The sequence below is a fragment of the Castor canadensis genome, chromosome 5 (assembly GCF_047511655.1).
Source record: "Castor canadensis chromosome 5, mCasCan1.hap1v2, whole genome shotgun sequence".
Classification (NCBI taxonomy): Eukaryota; Metazoa; Chordata; class Mammalia; order Rodentia; family Castoridae; genus Castor; species Castor canadensis.
The window spans coordinates 60910393-60937964 of NC_133390.1; the positions used below are offsets into that span (position 1 = coordinate 60910393).

Here is a 27572-nt window from a genome sequence, read left to right on the forward strand (position 1 = left end):
TTCTTTGCATAGCTTTAACTGAATCTGCCCCAAATTAGATACACTGTAGTGACTTTATTATTCAGTTTTGAATACGTTGTTATATATATTTCCATTGTCTTCTTGGCTTCTATTAGTGATTGGACTTTCCATGTTTGCAATAACATTGTTGACAAATTTCAACATTTTAATACCTATAGATCTGATCATATTGAATACTTTTAATAACAGAAGTCTGAGAAATAAAAATCTTATTATTTCTTCTTATTCTCATTCATGGATATTTGCTTCCTTCTGTGTTTAGTGATCTTTGAGAATGACTCCATCACTTTTGGTGAGGGTACTTAGTCTTGAATGGAATACTATGCAGCACTGAATAATAAGTACTTAATATTTGTTACGTGCCTACCCAGTGCTAGCTCCAGGACTAAACACGTTGGTGTCTATAAATAAACATGAAGTAGGCAAAGGAGGACCCAATTAGTATATTTTAGTAGCTATAATGTATCAAATACTTTGCCAGATGTTCAAAATATATCAGCTACTCACCAGAATATGACATAGATATTACTATATCCAGCTTTCGGATCAGGACACTAAGATCTGGAAAGCTCATTCAGCTAATAAATTTTGGAGCCAGGGAATTCCAAACCATATCATGACTCCAGAAGTCTGTACTATGACTTACCTTAGGAAAATGATATTTAATTTATAGCACAAATGATGCTTAGACTGCATTAGTTTTCAAATCTCCCCTTTTAAAAACTACACTAAAGAGTTGTAATAAAAAGTATCTTTTTGTCATTTGACTCTTGGTGTATTAAAGACAGCCACAGTATCTTTGATATTCCTATTGAGAAGGAGGGTCTATATCCCTTCCCTTTGAGTCTGAGAAATAAAATGCATACAAATGGAAAAGGAAGAAGTAAAGTTTTCTCTATTTGTAGATGACATGATGCTGTATTTAGGAATGAATCATCTGAAAATGACATTTAGAAAATAATTTTATTTAAAATAGCATCACAAAGAACAAATACTTAAGACTAAATTTAACCAAACACTTGCATTTAGAAAACTACAAGATATTAACTCTTGAAAGGAATTAAAGAGTTAAATAAATGGAAAGATATTCTATTTCCATGGGTTAAAAGGCATAATTATTGCTAAAATACAATAGAACACAAAGCAATGTACAGATTCAGTGCAATTCCTATGAAGATATCAGGCCTGTTGACATGGCCCAAGTGGTACAGCATTTGCTTAGCAAGCAAGAAGAAAAAAAAAAGGAAAAGAAAATATCAATGACTTTTTTTTCTTTTGCAGAAACAGACAAGATAAGCATAATATCCATAGGAAATTTCAAGGATCTCTAAACAGAATAGTTTTGAAAAAGAAAACAATCAAAAGATTCATGATTTCTGATATCAAAATTGTCTTGCAGCTATGGAAAACAATTTGGTACCTGAAGAAATCAAAACATGACCTAGCAATTTTATACCATAAGGGTACCCTCAAGAAATGGAAAGAAGTTATTCAGATAAATACTTGTACATAATGTGCAGAGTACACTACTCATAATAGCCAAAAGGTAGAAACAACGCAAACTAATGAATGGGTAAACAAAAGAGGCATATCCACATATGGACTATTATTCAGACAGAAAAAGAAATGTAATAGTGATACATACTACAAAATGGATTGTCCTTATTGTAATGATATATGCTACATTGTGCATGAAAACATTGTAGTAAGTGAAAGAAACTAGAAACACAAAGACTACATGATTCTGTTTATTTGAAAAATTCAGAAAAGGCAAAAGAAACCAGGTGAGTGCTTCCCAGAAGCTGGGTGAGAAGAGAATGGGAAGTAGTCAAATGGTTCACTTTTGGGCCAATGAAAATGTTACAGAATTTGACGGTTTTGATGGTTACCCAACAATGTGGATGTACTTAATAACACTGAATTGTACACTTCAAAATGAGCAAAGGTTAATTTTATGCTAGGTGCAATTTATCTCAATTTTAAAAAGAGAACACTATTCATATCTCTTTCTTTACTTTTTGTGCATGTATATCAGCAATTTAATTATAAACTGCTTCAAAATATTTTGTAACTGAGGGTGTGGTTTAAGTGTAGCGTGCCTGCCTAGCAAGTGCAGAAGAACTGAGTTCAAAGCACAGTTCATATATATATATATATATTATACATATATGTATTTTTCAGAGTATTTAGGCTATAATTAAAAAGCAGTAAGACAAGACTTTCGAATGAAAAGGGACTTACATGTCTTGTGAGTTTCATCAGTGCTCACCTTGATGGGACTCCTTTTTCTTTTTTGGTATTATACACCCAGTTGAGCAGTACTTTTCTAATGAAGGCAAACAATTTTCTACTTTCACAATAATTCTTTATAGTCTCAGGACTCATATATCTAAAAAAAGGAAAGAGATTTAAATATGCTTAGAGAAGTTTAATGCAGGATAGTGAGAAGGCAGAAGTTCTGTGTAGTGACGACTGTGAACAAGACATTTTTATGGGCATAGCTTGTAGGCACAAGTAGGTGTACTACCATGAAGTTCCATTGTAGAACTCATTAAAGAGAGACTACAACACTGAGGGATATGCAGTTTGAAGTATAAGAGAGTTCAGGGTCCAGGGAGAAAAAGCATACCATGATTCAAAAATATTTCATGTTCAGATACAGCTTAGTTTCATTTTGGATCCCCGTTGTCTACTGTGGCAATGAACAAATGATATCAGTAACGTGCTTGCTCGTCTATAAAATGAGGTTGGAAATATGTATGTCAGGCAGGGGTAGCTAAATGAGAAAGCATATAGAAAGAATCTAGTTTATCTCACACACCTCCCATTTCTTCAGGGAAAGGAGTCAAGTTAAAATGACTACAAAAGGGTTAAAATGTTAACATGGGGAAGTCAGTGTTCAAGGACATTTTGGTAGCACTTGCCAGAATTTGCCTGTCAGTTTCTGTTGATTTTTGTATTGAGGTAGCTCACATTTGGGTGCTATGATTTGGTCTTGCTTAGCCAATCCTATTACTTTTATAAGGAATTCATGTGCTACTGACTAGACACTCTCATTGTGTCCATCAGAAAGATGACAGGACTCTCCACCTATAGGTCTGAGGCCCTCACTTGTAGCTTAATTAGGAAGGGCGTTGGACACCAAGTTCAAATGTGGACCTTGTCTTCCCTATTACTTACAATGTTTTCACTCTGAATTTGTGCAGTTTCTTTGCTCCAGGGATATCAATGTATTTGAAAAGAATGAAGCCATTTGATAATCCAAGAGTCAATATAATAATACAATTACATGGAAAATCTTTGTGTACAGTTTGATTTATTCAGAAATTAAAAGCTTTTATTGAGCATCTACTGTGCTTGCTGTTGATAAAACATAAAGAAAGGCTGGGCTCAGCCTCTAAGGTCCTGCAGAATATTATTGGAATAACAATTGTAGTGATGTGTAATACACATTTGCCACAGAGATAGTTAGCAAGACATCTTGACCCACAAAGGAGACATTATTTAATAGAGTCAATGACAATTTCTTTTTTTTTTCTTTTTTTTTCTAAAGCATTTTATTTTATTTTATTTTATTTTATTTTTTCGTTTATTATTCATATGTGCATACAAGGCTTGGTTCATTTCTGCCCCCTGCCCCCACCCCCTCCCTTACCACCCACTCCACCCCCTCCCGCTCCCCCCCCTCAATACCCAGCAGAAACTATTTTCCCCTTATCTCTAATTTTGTTGTAGAGAGAGTATAAGCATTAATAGGAAGGAACAAGGGGTTTTGCTGGTTGAGATAAGGATAGCTATACAGGGCATTGACTCACATTGATTTCCTGTGCATGGGTGTTACCTTCTAGGTTAATTCTTTTTGATCTAACCTTTTCTCTAGTACCTGTTCCCCTTTTCCTATTGGCCTCAGTTGCTTTTAAGGTATCTGCTTTAGTTTCTCTGCATTAAGGGCAACAAGTGCTAGCTAGTTTTTTAGGTGTCTTACCTATCCTCACCCCTCCCTTGTGTGCTCTCGCGTTTATCATGTGCTCATAGTCCAATCCCCTTGTTGTGTTTGCCCTTGATCTAATGTCCACATATGAGGGAGAACATATGATTTTTGGTCTTTTGGGCCAAGCTAACCTCACTCAGAATGATGTTCTCCAGTTCCATCCATTTACCAGCGAATGATAACATTTCGTTCTTCTTCATGGCTGCATAGAATTCCATTGTGTATAGATACCACATTTTCTTAATCCATTCCTCAGTGGTGGGGCATCTTGGCTGTTTCCATAACTTGGCTATTGTGAATAGTGCCGCAATAAACATGGGTGTGCAGGTGCCTCTGGGGTAACAGTCTTTTGGGTATATCCCCAAGAGTGGTATTGCTGGATCAAATGGTAGATCGATGTCCAGCTTTTTAAGTAGCCTCCAAATTTTTTTCCAGAGTGGTTGTACTAGTTTACATTCCCACCAACAGTGTAAGAGGGTTCCTTTTTCCCCGCATCCTCGCCAACACTTGTTGTTGGTGGTGTTGCTGATGATGACTATTCTAACAGGGGTGAGGTGGAATCTTAGTGTGGTTTTAATTTGCATTTCCTTTATTGCTAGAGATGGTGAGCATTTTTTCATGTGTTTTCTGGCCATTTGAATTTCTTCTTTTGAGAAAGTTCTGTTTAGTTCACATGCCCATTTCTTTATTGGTTCATTAGTTTTGGGAGAATTTAGTTTTTTAAGTTCCCTGTATATTCTGGTTATCAGTCCTTTGTCTGATGTATAATTGGCAAATATTTTCTCCCACTCTGTGGGTGTTCTCTTCAGTTTAGAGACCATTTCTTTTGATGAACAGAAGCTTTTTAGTTTTATGAGGTCCCATTTATCTATGCTATCTCTTAGTTGCTGTGCTGCTGGGGTTTCGTTGAGAAAGTTCTTACCTATACCTACTAACTCCAGAGTATTTCCTATTCTTTCTTGTATCAACTTAAGAGTTTGGGGTCTGATATTAAGATCCTTGATCCATTTTGAGTTAATCTTGGTATAGGGTGATATACATGGATGTAGTTTCAGTTTTTTGCAGACTGCTAACCAGTTTTCCCAGCAGTTTTTGTTGAAGAGGCTGCTATTTCTCCATCATATATTTTTAGCTCCTTTGTCAAAGATAAGTTGGTTATAGTTGTGTGGCTTCATATCTGGATCCTCTATTCTGTTCCACTGGTCTTCATGTCTGTTTTTGTGCCAGTACCATGCTGTTTTTATTGTTATTGCTTTGTAATATAGTTTGAAGTCAGGTATTGTGATACCTCCTGCATTGTTCTTTTGACTAAGTATTGCCTTGGCTATTCGTGGCCTCTTGTGTTTCCATATAAATTTCACAGTAGATTTTTCAATCTCTTTAATGAATGTCATTGGAATTTTGATGGGAATTGCATTAAACATGTAGTTTACTTTGGGGAGTATCGACATTTTTACTATGTTGATTCTACCAATCCATGAGCATGGGAGATCTCTCCACTTTCTATAGTCTTCCTCAATCTCTTTCTTCAGAAGTGTATAGTTTTCCTTGTAGAGGTCTTTCACATCTTTTGTTAGGTTTACACCTAGGTATTTGATTTTGTTTGAGGCTATTGTAAATGGAATTGTTTTCATACATTCTTTTTCCGTTTGCTCATTGTTAGTGTATAGAAATGCTAATGATTTTTCTATGTTGATTTTATATCCTGCTACCTTGCTATAGCTATTGATGATGTCTAGAAGTTTCTGAGTAGAGGTTTTTGGGTCTTTAAGGTATAGGATTATGTCATCTGCAAATAGGGATATTTTGACAGTTTCTTTACCTATTTGTATTCCTTTTATTGCTTCTTCTTGCCTAATTTCTCTGGCTAGGAATTCCAGTACTATGTTGAATAGGAGTGGAGATAGTGGGCATTCTTGTCTGGTTCCTGATTTTAGAGGGAATGGTTTTAATTTTTCTCCGTTAAGTATAATGCTGGCTGTAGGTTTGGATGAATGACAATTTCACAGGTTCCCATGAATTCTAAAATTCTGTAGTATCAGTGATCTGCAGTCACTTATAGCCCAAGTTACTATATGTATAATTAAGGCTCTCAAATTCCTGTTTCATGCTAACATGCTCACTAAAAAGACCAGATTCAGGGAGCCAGGGTGATCCCTCTAACTGTTTAGTGAAGGAAATTGGATTTGGATCACAGCTCTGTCATTTGTTAGACAAATGACCTTGGGTAAATTACTTAATATCTTTGTGCTTCATTTTCATCCCCTGCATCATGAAGATAACAGCAGCATTTCTCTCAAAGAATTTGTGTGAGACAAAAATAGGTAATGGACATAAAATGTTTAAAATGTGCCAGGCATATCTGCCAGTAATAATAAACTTAATAATTAAAGTATTATGTCTTAGGCCGTTCCATAGGCACCTAGCACAGCTCCTGGTATCCCTGTGTAAACCCTCTGCATGTTCTATCTTAGATTTTTTTTCTTGCCATAGGACACCCAAATCCACTGAGCTTCTGATTGGAGTGATCAGTAAATGGCAAGGTCTACTCCCAGGCAGTTCAGCAAAGAAGCAGGTACAGATATAAATACAATCAATAAAGTTTTCTAGGAGTCTAAACATTACGTTACAAATCTCACTGCTCCCTTCAGTGTCTTGCACAGGGTGTCGAACCCATGACATTAAATATATGTCTCCTACATGTATGAGTAAAAGTGTCATATATTCCAAGATATGCCTGTGTTGTCCACTAAAGCTCCTTTCAACTATTTTCCCACTGTTGACCTGTTCGTGTCAGTTTGTTCTGAGATTTCACAGGTATATGTTGTGTCTGCCTTTGTGCAGTCCTCTCCGGGATAATGCAACAATAATGACTTTTAGGTTGGTGTTTATTCACTTATTTTAAAGCCTCATATCTATGCTGTGCATGTCTTAAGGAAGGCATTGCATTATTTGAAATTATTCCATTTGCCCAGCCTTTTCTCCCAATCCCTTCCATTCCACTCAAAGCATTTGGAGAGTCTGAATCAATAGGCAAATGAAGACCAGGGAACCATATATGGAAATGTTTAAACATTATAAATGAAGAAAACAAACTGAGATGCTACATATTTATCTTCCTATCTTGACATATAAAATGTCCTATTGATTTGCATGACTAGACTTGAGGTAAAAACTCTAACATGTCTTTAAAAATCTGTGCTTGAAGTGCAGTGAGAATGAGTCAAAGTTTTGGATGCTTCTCTTCTCACATCCACCTTTACTCTTCACTGTACAGGCTGACACATGTCAGCGGACACAGGTTGGCACATCTTTCAGATTTAGGTATGTGTGTACCAAAGACCAAGTTTGCTTGTGGGATGATGAAACAGGGATAAAGGTCTAAGAACACTGTAGAAATAAGCTTAGGGTCATTTCATCAAGGGAGCAGGAGTCTTTGGCATCAGGATCAAAGTCTAGAATTGGAAGGAACGCCAGGGCTGTGGGCTGTGGGTGGACATTGTCGCAATTGCATTGTAGTTTAATCCTTCCTTCTGTCAATCACAGATCTTTCATTGATACACAGCGGGTGGCCTGAGGGTGTTCCCCACTACACTGACTTTGAGGACCTCACTGTTTACTTTGGAGACCTCTATCTAAGGAAATCAGTGCTAGATTCCAAATGTATGCTGAGTACTATGAGAGGACAGGCGAGGCGCTACCTGTGCATTGGGAAGCTGTGCCTGCAGAACAGGTCAAAAAGGAAAAGTAAGTTCACCACAGCTTTGCACACCCACCAGCAGAGAGCAGCTTGCACACATAATACTAGATGAACCCAAGTTAGCAGACTAAATCAAGAAAACCCACTTGCATACTTTGTAAGTGCAGTCTTAGGCTAGACGCCCTCCCTTAACAACACACTTACTTTCCTTTCTTCTCACCAAAGCTTCCTGTGGCACCTACCAACATCTGGACTGCATTCTGGGACAGAGTCTCATTCCTGTACTGTCTTTGGTAGCTCGCCTAAAAGAAATGTCGATTTGAATCATTACATAGCATGATAACATGACAACTTCTTACCACCTTGACAGAAAAATAATCTGTGAAAAAGAGATCAAAATCTCCAAATAGCCAAGTATACTTAGAAAAAGAATCTCTCTATGAGGTTCAGATTGCCAGATCCATGCAGAAAGTAGATCTGGATTTTGGGAGAAACAAGCTGGTTCTGGAAGAAATTAGGGTGCTCATTTCAGGTTGATAATCAGATTTTCAAAAAAATAAATAAAAAGAAGCCCAGGACCTGTTGCAAGCTGTGTTCCTATGTTAAAATTTCATAATACATTTTAGTATATTAAAGACCATGAGAACTCCTGAAGGATTAAAAAGATCCTGGTTGGCATCTTTATTTAATTCCATGGTTCCAAGTATTTCTACAGCAGAGCTCTGTCATTTTCAGTCTAGTATAAGGAGAAAGACTGCTATTTGCAGTCTATTTTAAGCCTGGCATGATGGCTCACACCTGTAATCCTAAGTGACTGAGGAGGACTATAGTTCCATGCCAGTCTGGGGAAAAGGTTAGCAAGACCCCAGTTAAACCAATAACCAAGTATGTTGTCACTGACCTGTGGTCCTAGCTACACAGGAGGTCATAGGTAGGTAGGACTGCCATCTGAGGTTGGTCCCAGGCAAAAATGTGAGATTCTACTTGAAAAATAACAAAAGCACCGAAGGGTTGAGGACATGGCTCAGGTGGTAGAGTGTCTGTCTAGTAAGTATGAGGCCCTGAGTTCAAAGCCCAGTCCTGCCCCAAAAAGAAAAGAAAAAGATACAAAGGACTGCCACTGTTACGCACAGCATGGTCACTGTTTCATTCAGTATGTATACCGAGAATCCACTCAGCTTCAGGAACGGTGCTTCGTGCTGTGGGAACCGCTACCAGATACCGTGCCTGGTCTCAATGCATAGACCAAACTCCTAACTGGAACACGCTGCCTAACCAGAGATGGCTGTTATGTAACGTACTCTCTCTGCACAATCATTTATGAGCACTAAAGCACTGTTTTGTTTCGGGGAAACTAGAAAGGGATAATTAAATTTGAAGATGTGTGATCAAACAGCTACTTGTCGGGCTGGGGGTATAGCTCAAGTGGTAGAGTGTTTGCCTAGCATGTGCAAAGCCCTGAGTTCAATCCCAGTACCCTCCTCTTCCCCCCAAAAGGCTCTTTGTCCATAATGATAGGAATTCACTAGAGTAGCATTCTCCTCCTAATACATTAAAGTACCTTCAAAGCAATATGAGATTAAAATATTTTCATGATCCTCAACAGTAAAAGTTGTATTGGCGGAAAAAATGAAGTTGAAAATAATATGGATGCCATGAAAGCTTAGCAATATAAAAGACAAAGCAGATAGACACTAGAAAAATGTTAATTCTTAAATGATCCTTCCTACCAAATGTAAGAAGAGTTTAGAAAATCGTTGATTCCTAAATATAAGTGCCACTGAATTCACTAATCTGTGTAAGCTTTATATTCTTGCAACAAATACATGAAGAAGGTATTCTACTCTATAATTTACAGATGTGAGTGCAGAGGCCAGAGAGCCGAACAGCTATCCCAAGACGACATTAGGAACTCTGATTTCTCAGAATCCGAAGCTTGTCCTTTTGCTCCTACTCTGCCTGCCACCTCCTCTGTATGTCCACCATGCTCTCTTTTCTAAAGTAGAACTGTAGAAAAGATACTGCCTCAGTAACAAGAATGGAATTTTTGGGTTTTTTTAAATCCTCTCAAAGCTTTGAAGACTGTATATCCGCTGTTAATGTCAAAAGCAGAGAGCATTAGAATAGAGGTCACAGAAACCAAACCAACGAATAATAAAATAACCAACAAAATAAAAAATCAACAAATAATAAAAATAATAAAACATGAAAACAATGTAAGATGAAGATGAACTAAAATGATATGAAGTGTGTTAAGGTTCTGGACAACAGCAGAGAGCTCCAACCTACTTTGAAAAAAAAAAATAAAACCTCTGATGAAGACACAACAAAGCACAGAAGCAAAAAAATCAACAATCAGAGATAGAATAGTAGATACCAATATTGGAGGAAGAAGTAAAAATGGCACCTGGAGTGCATATTGCAGAAAATGTGGGCTGCCCACACTGGAAAGAACTGATGAGGTCGTTCAGTCAGTTTAAGTCTTCTCTTATGGATGGGGGAATTAAAACTAAAAAGAGAAATTCCTTAGTTATTACATCATGTTGTAATAGGTGCTTAAAAGCTGCTTTTGCTAAGAAACACCTTATTTGGGCCCACAAATTAACTAAAGGCAGGATAAAAGCTAGACATTCCAGCCTCCATTATGCATCCATGTCTTTGCTCTAAGCCATTCTGTCTTCAGTCATTTTGTGATCATCTGGGGTTCCAAGATCAGGACTTACCAAAAGATAACATTTTTACAAGGAGAGATGGAGGAAACTGCCCTAAAGGAAGGGAACATCAGCACCTCCCAGGACCAGTAATAAATTCTTCTCCGGGACCCCGCCCAAATCAAGGACTGAGCTAATGATCAACAAGCCCACACTGGCGGCCAGCACTGTTTCATAATCATGTCGGCCTCTCTCCCCGGCCCCTAAGCTCATGTCTGAATCCCAAAGATGGCTGAAGATGAAATGAAGTGCTGTCTTCCTGTGGCTGCCTGTGCCACATAAAAACCTCCTTTCTCTGCCTTCACTGTCTTTGTTTGGAATACAAGGGGTGAGTCGACTCCCAGGAGTTTGATCTTGGGATTAAAACTCAGGTCTTAATATTATAACAAAAACAAGACTCTAAATGAAATCTCCTGCACTTGTTTTGCCAGTTCTTAAATACAATATTTTCCTAAAATCAGTTAAAAGTCTGGCAGTAACTTACAGACATGATCCTATACATTTAAAAGTACAACAAAGTAGTAATAATTCTGAAAGCATTCAAGCAGGAAAAGATGCTATATTTAATTTCCTAAAGATTAATTTATTTCATACCTACCACTCTATTGTCTTTATATGAATAAATCGTGAGTTGGATGCAACTCTCTCATATTTTTAGTCAGAAACATCTTTACACATTTACCAGTCGATTGCTTTTTCCTACATCATTAGGTCAGAGGTAGCCAAACCATGACAAGGTGAACTTCAAGGATATCTCAACTAGGGCCTGGCACAGTGGCTCATGCCTGTAATCCCTGCTACTTGGGAGGTAGAGATAAGAGGACCATGATCTGAGACCAGCCCTGGGAGGAGGGGGAGTGCAAGACTTTCTGAAAAATGAAGCTGAAATGGCTGGGGAATGCGACTCAAGTGTTAAGAGTGCTTTCCCAGTGAGAGGCTCCTAATTCAAATACCAGAACCACGCACAAGAAAGAAACAAACAAAAAGCCCAAGACATTCTCAACTGGAAATGTTGGAAATAATTAGTGACAATTATATTATCAACCTGTTGAAGAATGTACTCCTAAGAAGTATATTCATATATGTATATGTATACGTATATGAAAGGCTTGATGTTTGTGTGTGTGTGTGTGTGTGTGTGTGTGTATGTTACAGGATTAGAACCCAGGGACTTGCGCACACTGGGCAAGCACTCTACCAGTGAACTATGCCCCAAGCCATTTTGTTCTTATGCTGTTTTCGAGACAGGGTCTCGCTACCATTTTTGCCTATCCTTCTGCATCCACTTCCCAAGTAGCTGGGATTACAGGCATGTACCCCCATGTCTGGCTTGTTTATAGTATTTTATAACATAAAATTAGATATATATTTTAAGTTGGCTTATCAGACAGAAACAAACAAAGGTAATATACATTTCTACTCAAAAGAAGGAAGGAAAACAGTCACAGCAAGGCAATTAAAAGAGCCAGGGAGATGGCAAGGAAGAGCAAAACTGAAATGCCAAGAAGGATATTTGTTCTTACAACAAACATTGCATTGCCCAACAGGTTTAGATTAATTAACTGAGCACCAACTATGTACTACCTGTTTGCTATTAAAGATTCACAGATTAATAAATCACACTCTTTGATATTACCTAAATTTGCTTCCCTCCCTCTTTCTGTTAAGTAGATTCCCAGTACAGTTTCAAGCTTTGTAAACAGTGTTTTAGGCCACGTAGGTGAGCATAATCAAAATGTATGTAGCAAGGGAGAAAGTTTTTAGTATAATTTTAGGCTCCAAAATACTTTTACAGGAGTGCAGTAGTGTACTGACTATTTGTGCCGACAAGAGACGCCTGTTGGCAAGCTCTATTGCCTCAATGTTGAGGGTCTCATCAATTTCCTTGTTACAATCTGGACATGTCACCTTTTGACGTTCTGTCGTGTCTTCTTGCTTCAACTAAGTAAAACATAAACCAAATCCAGATTAAAATAAAACATGGAGAGTCACATATTGTTTAGCAGAAACTTCAAGCAATTCTATTCTAGTTTGGTTTGAAATATGACAGAAAATCTGGTTGCTACAGAAAAGTATACAAATAGTCAACATTTGCTCAGTGTCTGCAGCATTTGCTCAGTTATAAGAAGGCAAAATAATTGCCAATTTTGGGAGAAGGAGTTATATCATTTCTTTACTTTTACATAGCACTGTCAAGAGTTTGTAAAAGCTATTACACAGAGGACGCACTTTAAGTCAGTAGTTCTGTGTGGTGCTGCAGCCTGACCTGGGAATTGTTAGTGATGGATACACTCAACACTACCTCTCCAGACCCACTGAAGAAGAAAGAGTTAGGAGAGCTGGAGTGCATGTTTTCACACAATCATTCAACAATCGTGCTGCAGTTAAGTCTTAACAACTGCTTTCAGTGCATACTTGAGGTAGAATAAAAGTGAAGATGTGTTAAGGAGATGGAAACATGGGAAGTTTACCAACGAGGAAAACTGAAGCTTAGAGAAAGTAAATTATTTGCTCAATTATTAAGTGACAAAGCGGAGATATACAGCTAGATGTTCTGAGTCCAAGGCCAGTGCTCTCTCTACCACACTCTAATATCTTCCATTGCTGCATCTTAAAGAGAACAATGCCACTATTTGATCATCTGCCTTCTGAACAGATCAAGTACCAGAGCCGTGGCTTCAGGACTGAGTCTGCATTAGAATCAGGTGGGTAGTGGATTCTACACACAGACACACACGCACACACAAGCATGCACACAGACGCACACACTCTCACATGCACACTCACACATGCACACATAGACACACACACATTCATACATTCTCACATGCACACACTTCCACAACGCACACACATTCACACATTAGCACACACGCACGCACACACATACACACACACACTCACACACACACGCACGCACACACACGCATTCACACACACGCACGCACACACACGCACACACATACACACGCACACACAGACACACGCACACATACACACGCACACACACGCACACACATACACACACATACACACACGCATACGCACACACACGCACGCACACACATACACACATACACACGCACGCGCACACACACACGCACGCACACATTCACTTTCTGGAATCTGCAGATTACCTGCATCAGAATCTCCAGGCTACGAGCTAGGGAATGAATATTTCAATAAGTGTTCCAGATAATTCTGATGCAGGCAGGTCAGTCCACACTCAGATATTGGGCTCTACTGAAGAAATCCTTTGATTTGACTTTGTACTTGTCCCAGCCAGAATCCTGGCAGTATTCCTGCAAGCACAGTTAGTGGACTTGAAATGGATTTTAGGGGAGCCTGTTTCACATAGTCTAATTATCTCACCTTTGCTCTCCTGGAAGTTGTCCCTTTGTGTTGTGATACAAAAGAATATTGCAATAAAATCAGGCATGGGAGGTAGCAGCAGCTTTGAGAAGATTCTAGGACAAGTTTTATGTTTTTCCCTTATGGAAGGATGACTGATGGGCGTGTGGGTTAATTCTTAAATGAATAAGCAACCACAGAAGGTCTAAGCTACGTCTCAGAAGCAAAAGGTGAATTTCACTCACAGCTAAACTTATGATACTGACTTTGAATTCCATTTTATATTAAAAATACTATTAACCCTAAACCAGGGTCTACCAAGTACTTAGCGTATATAATTATCTAAGGAAATGCTGAAGAAACAAATGAACCAAAGACCCTCCCTGCTAATTCCCAATCTGGTGAGAAAGTAGGCATTTTCTAGGGCTCACTACCTTCTCCGGTACCTTGGTATTCTGGTAAATAAGGAGGTATCATTACAACTTCTCTGTGAATTACAAATACTAAAAATTGTGAATTCATATTTATGACTTGATTCATTCTTAATGACAATAACATGTACTTTGAAGGAATAGAAAGATTTTACTTGCTTACCGCATATGGATTTTGGAGCAAAATTGCCTTCTCAACCACGTTCCAATCAGCATTAGCAAGATCTTTGTCAAATTTGAGGGCAGAGGCTGTAGATTTGGTTAGCTCTTGGAAATGTTGAAAAGTATAGCAAACAGATTTATATTTTGTTGATGTAACATCTCGAAGACCTTTGATGCAAAGAGCACATATTTATAATCAGGAGGAACACCACCTTTTTTCATAATTTACTTTATTTTTATTTATTTTTTTAATTGTGCTGGGTGGGGGTACACTGTGGCATTTATATAAGTTCTTACTATGTATCAAATGTATCATACTTGAATTCACCCCCTCCATCATACTGCTTTATTCCCCCCTCCCCTCATTCCTGGAATAGTTTCTACAGGTCTCATTTTTCCATTTACATACATGTGTACACAGTATTTACACCATATTCACCCTCCCATGCCCTTCCCCCACCTCCTCCTACCTCCCACTGGTACCAATGCCCCAGGCAGGACCTGTTCCACTCTCCTGGAACACCACCATTTTGGTAAGGATTATAAAACTTCCTTTTGTTCTTTATGTATTGCCATTAAGTGTTTTAAACCTTAAATAAAGATTCAACATAAATTGTTCAATCATAGGAATACTAATAACTTGATTTTTTTCTACTTTCATGCTCCTTACTTTTTAACTTTACTCCTTAGCTTTTGCTAAGCTATAATAGTAATAGCGAATATTTATTGAGTGCTTACCGTGTGCTGGGAAACATGCCCACAGTTTTAATGATCATAACCGTCTTTTGAGTTGAGCTACTTTGACAGGTGAGGAAACAGGAACAGAGGGATGATGGATAAGTCTATACATCAGTTTGACTAGACCACAGGGTACCTTAGACATTTGGTAAAACAATATTCTATGTGTGCCTGTAAGGCTGTTTCTGGCTGTTTCTCTATCTATTAAAACAGTGTTTCCTCCATTGTGAGTGGCCTTATCCAATCTTTTGGTGGCTTGAATGGAAGTAAATGTGAGAAAGAATGTACTCTGCCTGATTGTCATTAAGCTGGGACGTTGATCTTCTTCTGCCTTTGGACTCTGGCTAGAAGTTACACCGCTGACTGAGGCTCTCAGACTGAGATCTTGGGACTTGGTTTCCATAATCACATGAGCCAATTAAGCACATATGAGGAATTATCTATTATTCTCTAAGGCTCCAACCCTGCAAACCTTTTTCTGTTCTGGAGCGCACCCAGCATCTAGCTTCTTGGGAATGTTGTGCTGGTTGTGTTTATTTCACATGTAGTTCACTTGCGTTGATGCACACGTGACTCTGTTACCTTATTACCTCATTAACTGTTTCTCTTCATTTCAATGTAAGCTGTCATCTAGACTTTGTCTTCAGAATATAATATGAGTTCAAATAGTGCCTACCATCTAGAAGGCTCTTAATAAAAGTTTGTTGAATAATTGGATAAACATAAAGTATTATTTTACACTAGCCTAATGTAAATAAGTAATCTTTTTAAATAAATAAGTTTATTGGCCTGAGCCATTAATAGGCCTTGCATAGAGATTCAATTTCCTTCTCAATTAGAAACCATTGACTTGTATTTATATGGACTCTTTATTAGTATTCTTTAGCATATTTAGAATATTTTTCTCTTCACTCAAAATATTAATTAGCAGGGCTTACCTAGTTTAGTAACTGCCTTTGGCAAAATAAACCTATTGACAATCAGAGTAATTAAGCATACTGACACTCCATGAAATAATACCTACAATTGAAAAAACACATATAAAGTAAGTATTTCAGATAACTAATTGTAATATAATTCTATATTTCCCAATGTAAATTAAGCTAGGTTGTACTATGACAACAGATACTAATGGTAGGCAATGAATTTGAATGTTAGGCACAATGAAAAGACTTGGGATTCTCTCTTCTGCATGCACCTCATCCATGTTTTGAATGAAATCACAATTGGAACTATGGCTTCCTTCTTGGGGTGGGCTCTCTTGCTTGTTCATTCTGAAAGAAGCCGCCACACTGTGAACTGACCTATGGAGAGACCTAAGTGACAAACACTACAAATTAGGGCTACCCCCCTAAAAAATTACTTCCTGAACCCTGTCACTATTATTAATCTGTTTTGACTGAGGAAACTGACACGGAGGGGAGGGAGTGGGAATTAAATAGCTTTCTTGTGGACACAGAGAAAATAGTAGCTGAGCTCAACAATCCAGTTCTGTGTGAAACATTCATGATCACAATGATTTTGATTGTTTGGGCAGGTAGAAGGAGATAGGAAAGAAGAGGGAGGTCATTTAATTAGATAATGTTTTAACAACAGTTAAAGTTAAGTCTTTTAATGTTTGAACTACTATTTAATTAGACACACAACAATTACCCTGCCACACAGGAAATTCTACAGAGCTTTCTGTAATTATCTTGCCTAGACACACAGTGGAGCAAGGGCTATCCCACTCTGTTCTGTTAGGCTATACTGTCTTAGAGATAACTTCAACTGACAATTAGAATGCTTTGTTTCCTAGCATTATTAAATAGAGCCTTACAAAGTTACAGAAGACAATAGCGTTACCCATAAGTAGGTTTCTGACTGTTTTGAGTGCATATTAAGATTGAATAAAATGAAACCAATTGCATGCCTGGTATGTAACAGGTGCTATTTTAAAGATTTATGAGTTTAATTCTGGCCTTCTTCATGCTAAGGCTTGTGAAGGAAGTAAAGAAGCTCTAAATTAGAATGGGGAAGAGGAAGGTGGCCGGTTGTTCCTCTTCTCCCCAGTCTTGCCATCGTAGATAAATCACTCCAACGGCCCACCTCAAGCTATTTAAACAAAAAGCCATATTTTTAATACACAGTAATACTCTTATCTAGTATTCAAATAAGAAAAAGCAGCTTTCATTACTTGAGATTTTTCACTCTCAGTTCCAAGAGAAAGGTCAGAGTAGGCAAGCAGAAGTGCCATGTTTATGTTTGGCATCCCTTTCATTTCACTCCACACCATGATGAACGCCCAACGCCAGCTGAACCCATTACCGAGTCGAAACAAAAGGGGGCTCATTAATAGCAAGACCAGAAGTCTAAAAGAGAAAAAAAATTTTAAAAAGTTATTCTTGTCATACATTTCTCGTTTCATTTCAGTCTAATTCTATTCCAATCTATTCCCCACAGAATTACTAACTCTCAAACAAATGAGCCATCTTTCACACACTGTTGTCATGGTGCGGAGGAAGGCAGATGGGTCCCACAGAGAGACATGCCAAGAGAATGCCATTACTCTCTGTTTCTCGCCACCAGTTGAGCAGTAGGATATTCTACATTACCCTGGAGTGGTGCTTCCTCAGATGGAAAAGACAAAAATTTGCAGATGTTTGTAGATACATTCTGGACCCCAACAACAAGTACAAAAATTCAGTTAATAAGAAATAAGAAAATGTCCCCCTTTATTTTTCTTCATAGCTTTTAACCTTGGTAAATCTGTCCAATATTGGCTGGTTCTTTTCTATTTATACCAAATTTTTCTCATAATTTGGAACTCATTTCTGTTTACTTGGCACTAGCGAAGGTGATGTTGACAATCCAACAAAATTTCCCAGGTGGAAGTAGAATGTTAGCAGTTTGAAGGCTGGAGATGGAAGGGCTGTGGGCTCCAGCTACTGTGCACTTAGTAGCTTAATATCATCTCCTTTTCAGCTGCCTGGGCAGATTCCCTGCCTTTTAAAATTGCAATAACTGACTCCAAAATTTTTATTTCAGGAAAAAATGTCTTTTACAAAGAGGGCTTCTTTATGATTTCTTAAAAAGCTACTTTTAACTATAATTTTCATTTCATAGAAATTGTAATATGATAGTGAACAAAATCAAGAGATTTTTATTTATGATATGTGCTTAACTTCATGAAACCGCATAGAAATTTTCAATATTTCAAATACTAATAGTGATGGCTCTTAATAATCTTAATAGATTATGAAAGATTTCTTTCTTTGTAATTTTTACAAGTTTTACAAAGTGCTTGCATTATTTTGAAATTCAGTTGAAAGCTGAGAAAACTACTAAGTATTAATTTGCTGATGATTCCTCGAAAAATTTGAGTCAACTATTCAAACTGAAGTGTAAACTCTTTTATTTCAAAAAATATCTTCAGACTTGCTCAATTTCCTATAAGTAGAAAAAATCAAATGGTACTCTTACCTTAAAATAATCAGTGTGAAGTAGATATTTAATGAATAATATATATCAGAAAATGATATATGTAAGTATACATATGCAGGAATTAGAAGTCCAATGAAAGTGAATACCATAAGAAAAGCAACAAATGACAGACAATTCCAGAATCTGTATTTTTCAGAAAAAAATCAAAGTATAGTTAATTACAATTAATCCAACACATTTATTGCAAGCTTATCTATATGATAAATTATGCCATTCGTTATCAAGAAAATAAAGATGAATAAAGCGTTTATAAACACTCAATGAAGCTTAAAATTAACCTGCTAAGAAAGAGACACTAAGGCAAGCAAACAAATACTTCTAATACAATTTAAGTCAGTTTATATGTGTAAATTAGTATCTTTGTTCTTCATTGTATCTGGAAAAAAATGCTCAGGTTGTAGTTATGCTATTTGATAAAACTAAACATCCAATATCATGGTTCATATAACTTGAAAATACTGATTGGAGGAAAAATCATTGTTTCTTTATGAAGAGCTAAAATCATTTACTTTTAAAGTAAATACTAACTAGTCTGATTCACACAGTGATAGAATTAAGCTGATCCTAAAATCTCGCTAGTATTCAGAAGATGTGAAAGAATTTTTTAAAAAATTTTAAAATTTTAAAAATTATTCTAAAAAGGCATTTATTATTTTTATTAGTTTTTGGTGGTATGGGGTTTGAACTCTGGGCCTTGCACTTGCTAGACAAGCTTTCTGTCACTTGAGCAATGCCTCTAGCCCTTTGTCTTAGTTATTTTCCACATGGAGTCTTGATTTTGCCTGGGACCAGCCTTCGACAGCAGTCCTCTTATGTACACCTCCTGCAGACGTGTCACACCACCACCCAGCATGCATACATTTTGGTATATGAAATGATCTCCACAATTAAGCTAGTTAGCATATTCATGACGTCACACACACTTTTTCTGTGGGATCTCATGTGCTGAGAACACTTAATATCTACCTTCTTAGGAAGTTCCAAGCATACAATACAGTGATTTTTTTGTTGTTTCACTATAGTCACCACCAAACTAAACATTGAATCTCCAAAACCTATTCATCTAATAAAACAGACTTTGTTCTCCATTTCCTTTTGCACGCTCCACCCTTGGGAGACAACATTCAATTCTGTGCTTCTGTGAGCCTATTTTACAGTTCACATGTAAGTGTGATCATATTTGACTTTCTGTGCCTGGTTCATCTCACTTAGCTTAATGTCCTCCAGGTTCACCTGTGTCATTGAAAATGAAAGAGTGAAGTGCATCAAAATACTACATACGTATGAAAACAGCATAATGAAACCTACTAAACTCTTTTAAAAAGGAGGAGAGATGGGGTAGAGCTAAGGGAATATAATAGAGGGCATAAACTGGTTTAAATTGCACGATATTCATCTATGGAATATCACGGTGAAACCCCCCTTGTACTATTAATGTATGCTAAAAAAACCTGAAAAACAGAAAATTGAAGGTTTTCTTTCTTTCTAAGGCTGAATAATATTCCATTATGTGTGCATATAATATAAAATTCCAGACTCTTCAGATACATAACACACACATAAATGTCTCTATGTTTATCTACCTTTTAATCGAACTATCTATTTATCTATCTACTATCTACATTCTTTCTATTAATCTAATACATTTATCATCTAATACATTTTCATTATCCATTTATGGTCAACATTCAGATTATTTTTACACCTTAGCCATTGTGAATAGTGTGCAAGGAACATGGAAATGCTGATATTACTTCAAGATTCTGATGTCATTTTTGTTAGCTCTATAATCAGAAGTGTGATTGCTGGAGAGTATGGTCATTCTATTTTTCATCTTTTTGCAGCCACAATGCAAAAAAATGCAAGGGTTCTTTTTTCCCTGTTTCCTTGCTACCATTAACTTGCTATCCTTTGTCTTTTTGATAACAGACATCCTAAAAGATGTGAGGTGATATCCCATTTTAGCTTTGATTTGCATCTCCCTAATGATTAGTAATTTTGAGCACCTTTTCATTTGCCATTAAAACATCTCTGACTTCTGAACAAATGAGATGAAAGTTTATTAATGGTTTCAAAAAGAGCTGGATAAGAAAGAACTGAGGATATAACATGGATGGAGATCATCTGATGGATGAATCATAGTCTTCTTGGTTGAAGAGTTGTCAGAATTCGGGACTAGAGGGCACACATGAAAAGACAGGAGATAACATGCCTTCTCTCTGAGACAGTAGAATGGACCTGCTGCAGGTTGTTGTGGCATATAGTAGGTTACCACTATTACCTTAGATTTCTACTACCTTGGTGAGTATAGTTGGTGCATGTCATAGTTTAGATAGTTTAGATAGTTGATAGTTGATTATTGAAATTGAATCATTCAGTGGTCCATGGAAGTGGGTAGTTGACATGGGGTGGTGGACATGGGGTGGTGGCATATCATAGTAGGAGAGAAGTTTCAGTAACTGAGATCTAAGAGAGTAGAGTTACTATTATAATATTCTAGTTTCTATTGTTCAAAACATAGTGAAACTATGCTAGCTACTCACTCAAGAAGAAGTGATTCAACTCCTGGTTTAAAACTTGTGGCATTTAAAAACAGTCCCATAGTGGCCAGGGTAAATATTCCAGACATTCCAACTAACTCACCTATTTTTTAAAAGGACACAAAAGTATTAATATCAACAATAGCACAAATTTTACCTCAGTGAAAATACTAGATATCTTGACTTTATAGAGAGGTTATCCCACTTGGTTTTAACTGGAAAATATTGTGAATTATTTCCACCACCCATTGTTCTTTTTCTTCCTCAGACTCACACTCCACTGTTTAGTAAAGTCTATAATGGACATTCCTGTTCAACTTTGGCTTCAGGTTATTGGCACAGATACATGGAGCTCATATACCCTAGTGAGACTAGAATGACCTCTACAGGTCTATTTGCTTCACAGAAACTCTGCAGGGTTGAATTGGAAATAAGCCTGGTAAGTTAAACTGTCTATGGCCCAACCTACTTCATTTACCTGCTTCTTGGAAGAGAGTAAAAGAGACAAATGGTTTGTGACAGGAATAAGGTATTTGGGCCAGCAGAGACCCAATAAGGATCTACTTCCCCAGTATAATCTTTTTTGGTGCACTTAGTTAAGGGGTACTGAAAAACATAAAAACCTATTCATGAAGTTTTTCAAGAGTACATCTATTAGAGTTGTCTATTCCTTAAGCTTATCAAAGTAGTAAATTATCTCTGTGAAAATACAAGTAATATGGTTCAGTAAAGAGATTATATTTTTTGAAAGACAGGACAACCATAATTCTACCACCAGGACCAGGTACAATTTTAAAGAAATTTCGGACAGGACTTTCCACTGGGCAGAGTATTGCATTTGCCTAGAAAGAAATAATTTGTTAGGCTACTTGAGAAAGAAACTCAAAAGGCAGTTTGAGAATTAAAAGATGCTTGTTGGAAACAACTGGTAAGAGTTAAGTTGGAGAGATGGGAAAGCGAGGAAACAGAGGCAGCTGTCAGATCTCATAGAATCATGAACCACGTTTAACTATATAAGACACTATCATTGTCATGCTATCGAGTCTTCCTTTCTAGACGTGGAAGATTACAAGTTCCATATTATTTATTTTTCTGGCTAGAAAATGATACCTAAGGCAGAAACAAACATTTTAGTTGCCAATTTTGGATAATGAAAAGAAGAAGGAACTGTAAACACAGGTGAATTAAGAAGACTGATTCCTGGACAGGTCATTGTAACTTACAGGCAATGGTGAAGTAAGGAAAATATTTATGATGACTACCTTGAATATACTAATAATATACACATTAAGCCATATCAGAGTGAAAGTCCTTGTAGGTTAGATTTACATTTTCTCTATCACTTGTTTTCAGAAATGTCTATACTGGCACTTTTCTTTCTAAATGTAAAGATGAGACATCTTGACTTTAGAACTTTAAAATTATTTTTGAGTGTAACCCTTAATCTTCAGACTGCACTTACTTATGAGATGATGTTAGAGGAAAACTGTGTTAACTTTTGAAATTTTCTATGTGTGTGTCCAAACTTCTAAATCTATTCCTTTCTAAAATTTTGCCAATTATAAAAATAATCTAATTTCCCATATATTTCTTAACTAGTTACCTCTGGCTTGTAAGAACACTACTTAAAAAAAAAGACCACTACTTACTTTTTGGTACATTCATTATGTATGAAGCCATTAAATAGTCATGATGGCTTAGTTTATTGATTAATTACTACATTTTCTATAAATTAAAAATGTTACATAACCATTTTCTCTTGAGAACTATGTATAAACTTCTTTTTTTTATTCCCATGGAATTACCTAGAGCTTCCAAAACTACTTGCAATCATAGATGTGAATACTATTGTCCTACTCCTAAATGCAATAGGAAGACACATCTCACGTGCCCACTCCAGTCCTTTTTGGGGCTGTTGGAAAACCTGGGATGAAGACGATTCTGGTCTGTGTTAGTAGATAATGATGTGTTTCATTATCAGTAACTGCCATGCTTCTCGAGGAGGCTACTGTGGCAAATGGACTAATAATAACACAGATTTTCTAAGTTAGTCTTATTTGATCTATAACTTCTACTTTGACTTTCTTTTTGATCTAAGAGTTAGCCTGAAAAGTATATTTAGCTTATAGGCACTTAGAATGAGATTTTTTTCAAATCTTCTTTTTTGTGGGTAATATTTAATTATGTCATGCTTGAACAATGTATAGGATTTTGTTGATATGTTTTCCTGTTAATATCTATTCAACAGTCAGAAAACATTTGGCATTCCCAGGAAATTTGTCCCAGGACTCCCAAACCCCATGCCACAATCTGAGGTTACTCAAATCACTTAGACAAAATGGCAAAATATTTACATATAACCTACACACATCTTCCCATATTCACCAGATTATCTCTAGATTACTTATAATACCTCACAGAATGTAAATACTATGTAAATAGTTTCTTTACTGTACTGTTCAGGTGATAATGATAAGGAAAAATGTTTCCACATGTTCAGCATGGACACTTGTGGAAACAAGTCAGTTGTGGGTGATGCAGAACCTGTAGATACAGATGGCTTGTTGTACCTGTAAAAGATACCTATTTTGTCTTGGGAAGTAAAACTCCATATATATCTTACAAATCAAAGATATTTATACCTTTTATAGCCATATTTTTTGTTCAATCGGTTATGAAATTCTTTCTCTAGGCATGGCATAATAAACAACTTGCTGTAATTGTGGCTTTGTCAAATTCTTCTTTTATAATACTTGTTTTATATATATTGGCATATTGTTTTCTGTGTATAAATATTCACATCTTTTAAATTGTTGCATATTTTTACTTTGAATCTTTCTGACATTTAATTTTAGGCACAAACCCCACACTTACAAACATAAAAGACAAGGTACAGAATTGAAAAGATGAGACTTATGTGATTAACATCATCATCAAAAACGGTGGACATCCACAATTGCATCAGTTTTGAATTTATAATTCCAAATAAGAAACTTTGTATAAAATTTGTCCAAATTCCGGACATGACATCACGGGCTATAAGAAAAGGGAGAAATAAAAAATCATTAATAAAACTTCCATACCTTTAATTTTAAATGATACTCTGGTTCAACTTTTCTTTTTATCATTATTTCTAAAGTTACCTCACTGTTGCAATGAACAATGCAGTGCAGATATTGCTTCAACATACTGATTTCAGTTTTGGGGGGGCATAAACTCAGAGGCAATGGTAGTAGCTCTATTTTTAGTTTTTAGCTTTTTGAGGAGACCCTCCATACTGTTTTCCTTAATGGCTACATTGACTTATATTCTCATCAACAGTGTATAAAATTCTCTCTTTTTCACATACTCACCAACACCTGTTACCTTTTGCGTTTTTTCTTTTGTTTTTTTTGAGGCAGATTCTTGCTATCTAGCCCAGGCTGACCTTGAACTTGAGATTTTCCTGCTCCAGCACTTTGTGTGCTACTACAGCTAGCCATGTCTTAAATTTTTGATAAAAGCCATTCCAACAGGTGTGAGGTGATAGTTCATTATGTTTTTGCTTTCCTTAGTGATCAGTAATGATTAGTGCTGTTGAGTATTATTTTCATTTATCTATTGTACATTTACATATCTTCCTTTGAGAATTGTCTGTTTAGATCCTTCGCTATTTTTAAATTGTGATATTTGTTTTCAAGATATGCAGTCAACTTAAGTGTCTAAGAGTAGATGGATGGATAAAGAAAATGTGGTATATATACACAAATGGGAATACTACCCAGCCTTTTAAAGAAGGAAATTCTATCATTTGCAACAAAATGGATGAACTTAAACAGCATTATGCTAAACAAAATAAGCCAGGCACAAAAAGGAAAGTATCACATAATCTTACTTATATGTAGAATCTAGCAACATTGAACTCATAAGAGTTGAGACTGATGGTTACTAGTGGCTGAGAGGAAGGTGTAAGGAGGAGGGAATGGGGAATTATTGATTTCAGGGTACAAAGTTCATATGGACAGAAGGAATAAGGTTGGAGACAGATTGTACAGCAGGAGTGATGTAGTCTATAATCATGTACTGCATTTCAAAATAATTAAAAGTATAAATTTTAAATGTCATAAAAATTACAAATAAGAAAGACGGTAGATATGTTAGTTAATTTGATTTAATCATTTCACATTTTATAATGTATCAAGCATCACATGGTACTACACAAACCTATATAATTATGACTTGTCAATTAAAAAACATTACTAATTTTTAAATAGCTTATTGCCTTTCGGGTATATGTTCAGTATTTTCCTTTTTCTAAGTTTAAAGAGTTTCTTTTTCAATACCAAAAATCACACTTTAGCTTGTTAGGTTGGTCAGTTTTGCTTAAGTACGTTTTTCATTCAACCTCCATTAAGGAGTATATATTCATTTAGTGACTAGTGAATGGTGTAATAAAATCTTGGAGATACAGAAATAAACCAGAAGTAGAAAGTCCCAAACTCATGAAACTCATCTTCAAGATGTAATATAATAGGCTGAGGAAACAGAAGCTGGATTGCCTCTGGGTCCCTGCTGGTAGAATCTCCTGTATTGTATTGGTCTGTCAAAGTGACTCATTGCTTCTTTATTGTAGGCATTTCATTTAACTTTCTCCCAATAAGCAATGATGCAGTGCATATCTTTTAACATACATTTTTGTGCTTCTATTATTACTTCTTTAGGTCATAAAATTAGAAGTGTTTGTACCATAAGATAACTGCTTCTTTGTTGTTACTGATATTTCTTAGATTTTGTTTAATTGCTTTCCGCAAAGCAAAGTTATGATGCCTTACCCAAAAAAACAAGAACCCTGAGCCCAAGGTAGACTCAGTTGCTAGAACCAGGCATGCCAAGGGAAAGGAAGTCTTTTACAGGACTAAGAACAGTGGAGCAAAATTTGAATCACAGATGAGTGGGTCCTGGGATCAGGAGAGCCTGAGGAGGTAAGAGGAAAAGCAAGAACTAAGCCAAGACAAAGGATGGCAGATAGAAAACCAGCAACAACTGCCCCAACAAAAAGCAAGGCCAAGTTTGGACAGTAAATCCTAAAATGGTGCTCTGAGGTGGCAGAATGAAGGAAAAGGAATCCTCTATGAGTCTTGAAGTGATTTGGAGTCCTTCTTACTTGCCCCATAACTTAAAAAGAGTCATGGTTTGGAGATCAGCCAAGTAGAAAGATTAATATCTCCAGGGACAGTCTGGACATGGCTAGATAGGTCCATGAGTGGCCCTCTCAGCAGCATGAGTTCTAGGCATGGAGCTGAACAACCTGAATCCAGCATTTCCTGTCACTAAAGCAGAGGATAGAGTCTGACTGGTTTCAGAAGCACATAGGAATCTGGAGTCAGATGTTCAAAAGTTTCTTGCTCCTTTAAGAAAGGAAAATAGTTTTTAATAAGTAACATTATTTGCTGACTAGATTTGCTAAGCCAGGAAAAGCCTCAAAGCAAATCCATTATTACTTACACTGTTCTTAAACTCCTAACATCCAAATTGGATAAGGCGGGAACTCTGAGAGCAATCACTCTAGTTAATTTTTCCTTACTATGGAGTGTGTAATAACTTTAAGCAGTTATCACTGTTCAAATACTGAGTTGCGTAAGTTTTAAGGAAATATTTACTATGAAATCTTATCAATCATTTTTATTTCTTAAAGGAAATTATTCTTTCAAGCCTGCTCAAGTTCCAAGTCCAAGTGGGTGACAAAAAAGCTATTGTTCTCTTTCTCTTCCAGCAGAGCTTTTGTTACTGGATTGCAAAGGCAGAAAGTTTCTTCTGCCCAAGTGGGTAACTGTTGGCTATCTGGGCCAGCTCCTTTGAGGAAGAGTTAAGAGTATGGTAGTCCCAGAATGTCCCTTCTTGGGAAAGAATAGTCTTCACTTCTGAGTTTAAACATAAATAGGTAAGGCAGGAATTGGTTGGAATCCAGTTAAACAATGGATGCTCAATAATGAGGTGTTATTCAAGGTTACACCTAGAACTTCCTCTTCTTGAGTGGTTGGAAAGATTGCTTGGGAGAGTCTTCATTTCTAAGCAGAGGAGGTAGTGGCAGGATCACACTTCAGCAAAATGGATTATTTGGTACCATACAGATCCATTGGTGGGCAAGACCTGATTCAAAATCACCTCACAAACACTCTTCTCAAGGGGAAAAAAGGTGGTGGTGCTTGAATGAGACAATGCTTCTGAGGGCCACAGAGCAAAGAAGACACCCAGTGAGTAGAACTCATTATTAATTTCTCAAAAAGACTGCAATCATTGCCTTTCCAAAATCAGTGTAAATGCCAATATAATAAAAAAGGTAAATTACCTCCTAGTATTATAATGAAAAGATACCAATTTCAAGGACACCTTGAAGGTGTTGTCTGGACTCCTACCACCCAGTGATTCAGAAAGAACACATAAAAAACATAAAAGACAACACAT

The 27572-nt window shown here is 36.7% G+C and overlaps 1 protein-coding gene across 1 annotated transcript in view; it reads right to left on the reverse strand.

Moving 5' to 3' along the window:
• Positions 1 to 27572, reverse strand: part of Slc9c1 (solute carrier family 9 member C1) — a 79560-nt gene that overhangs the window by 31273 nt on the left and 20715 nt on the right. The window contains exons 7-15 of the mRNA XM_074075225.1: positions 24003 to 24164; positions 21132 to 21231; positions 18568 to 18711; positions 17282 to 17456; positions 16044 to 16125; positions 14369 to 14535; positions 12239 to 12364; positions 7917 to 8014; positions 2291 to 2410 (exon numbers count right to left, since the gene is read on the reverse strand). Coding sequence (XP_073931326.1) covers positions 2291 to 2410; positions 7917 to 8014; positions 12239 to 12364; positions 14369 to 14535; positions 16044 to 16125; positions 17282 to 17456; positions 18568 to 18711; positions 21132 to 21231; positions 24003 to 24164 — 1174 coding nt within the window. The remainder of the gene's footprint in view (positions 1 to 2290; positions 2411 to 7916; positions 8015 to 12238; positions 12365 to 14368; positions 14536 to 16043; positions 16126 to 17281; positions 17457 to 18567; positions 18712 to 21131; positions 21232 to 24002; positions 24165 to 27572) is intronic.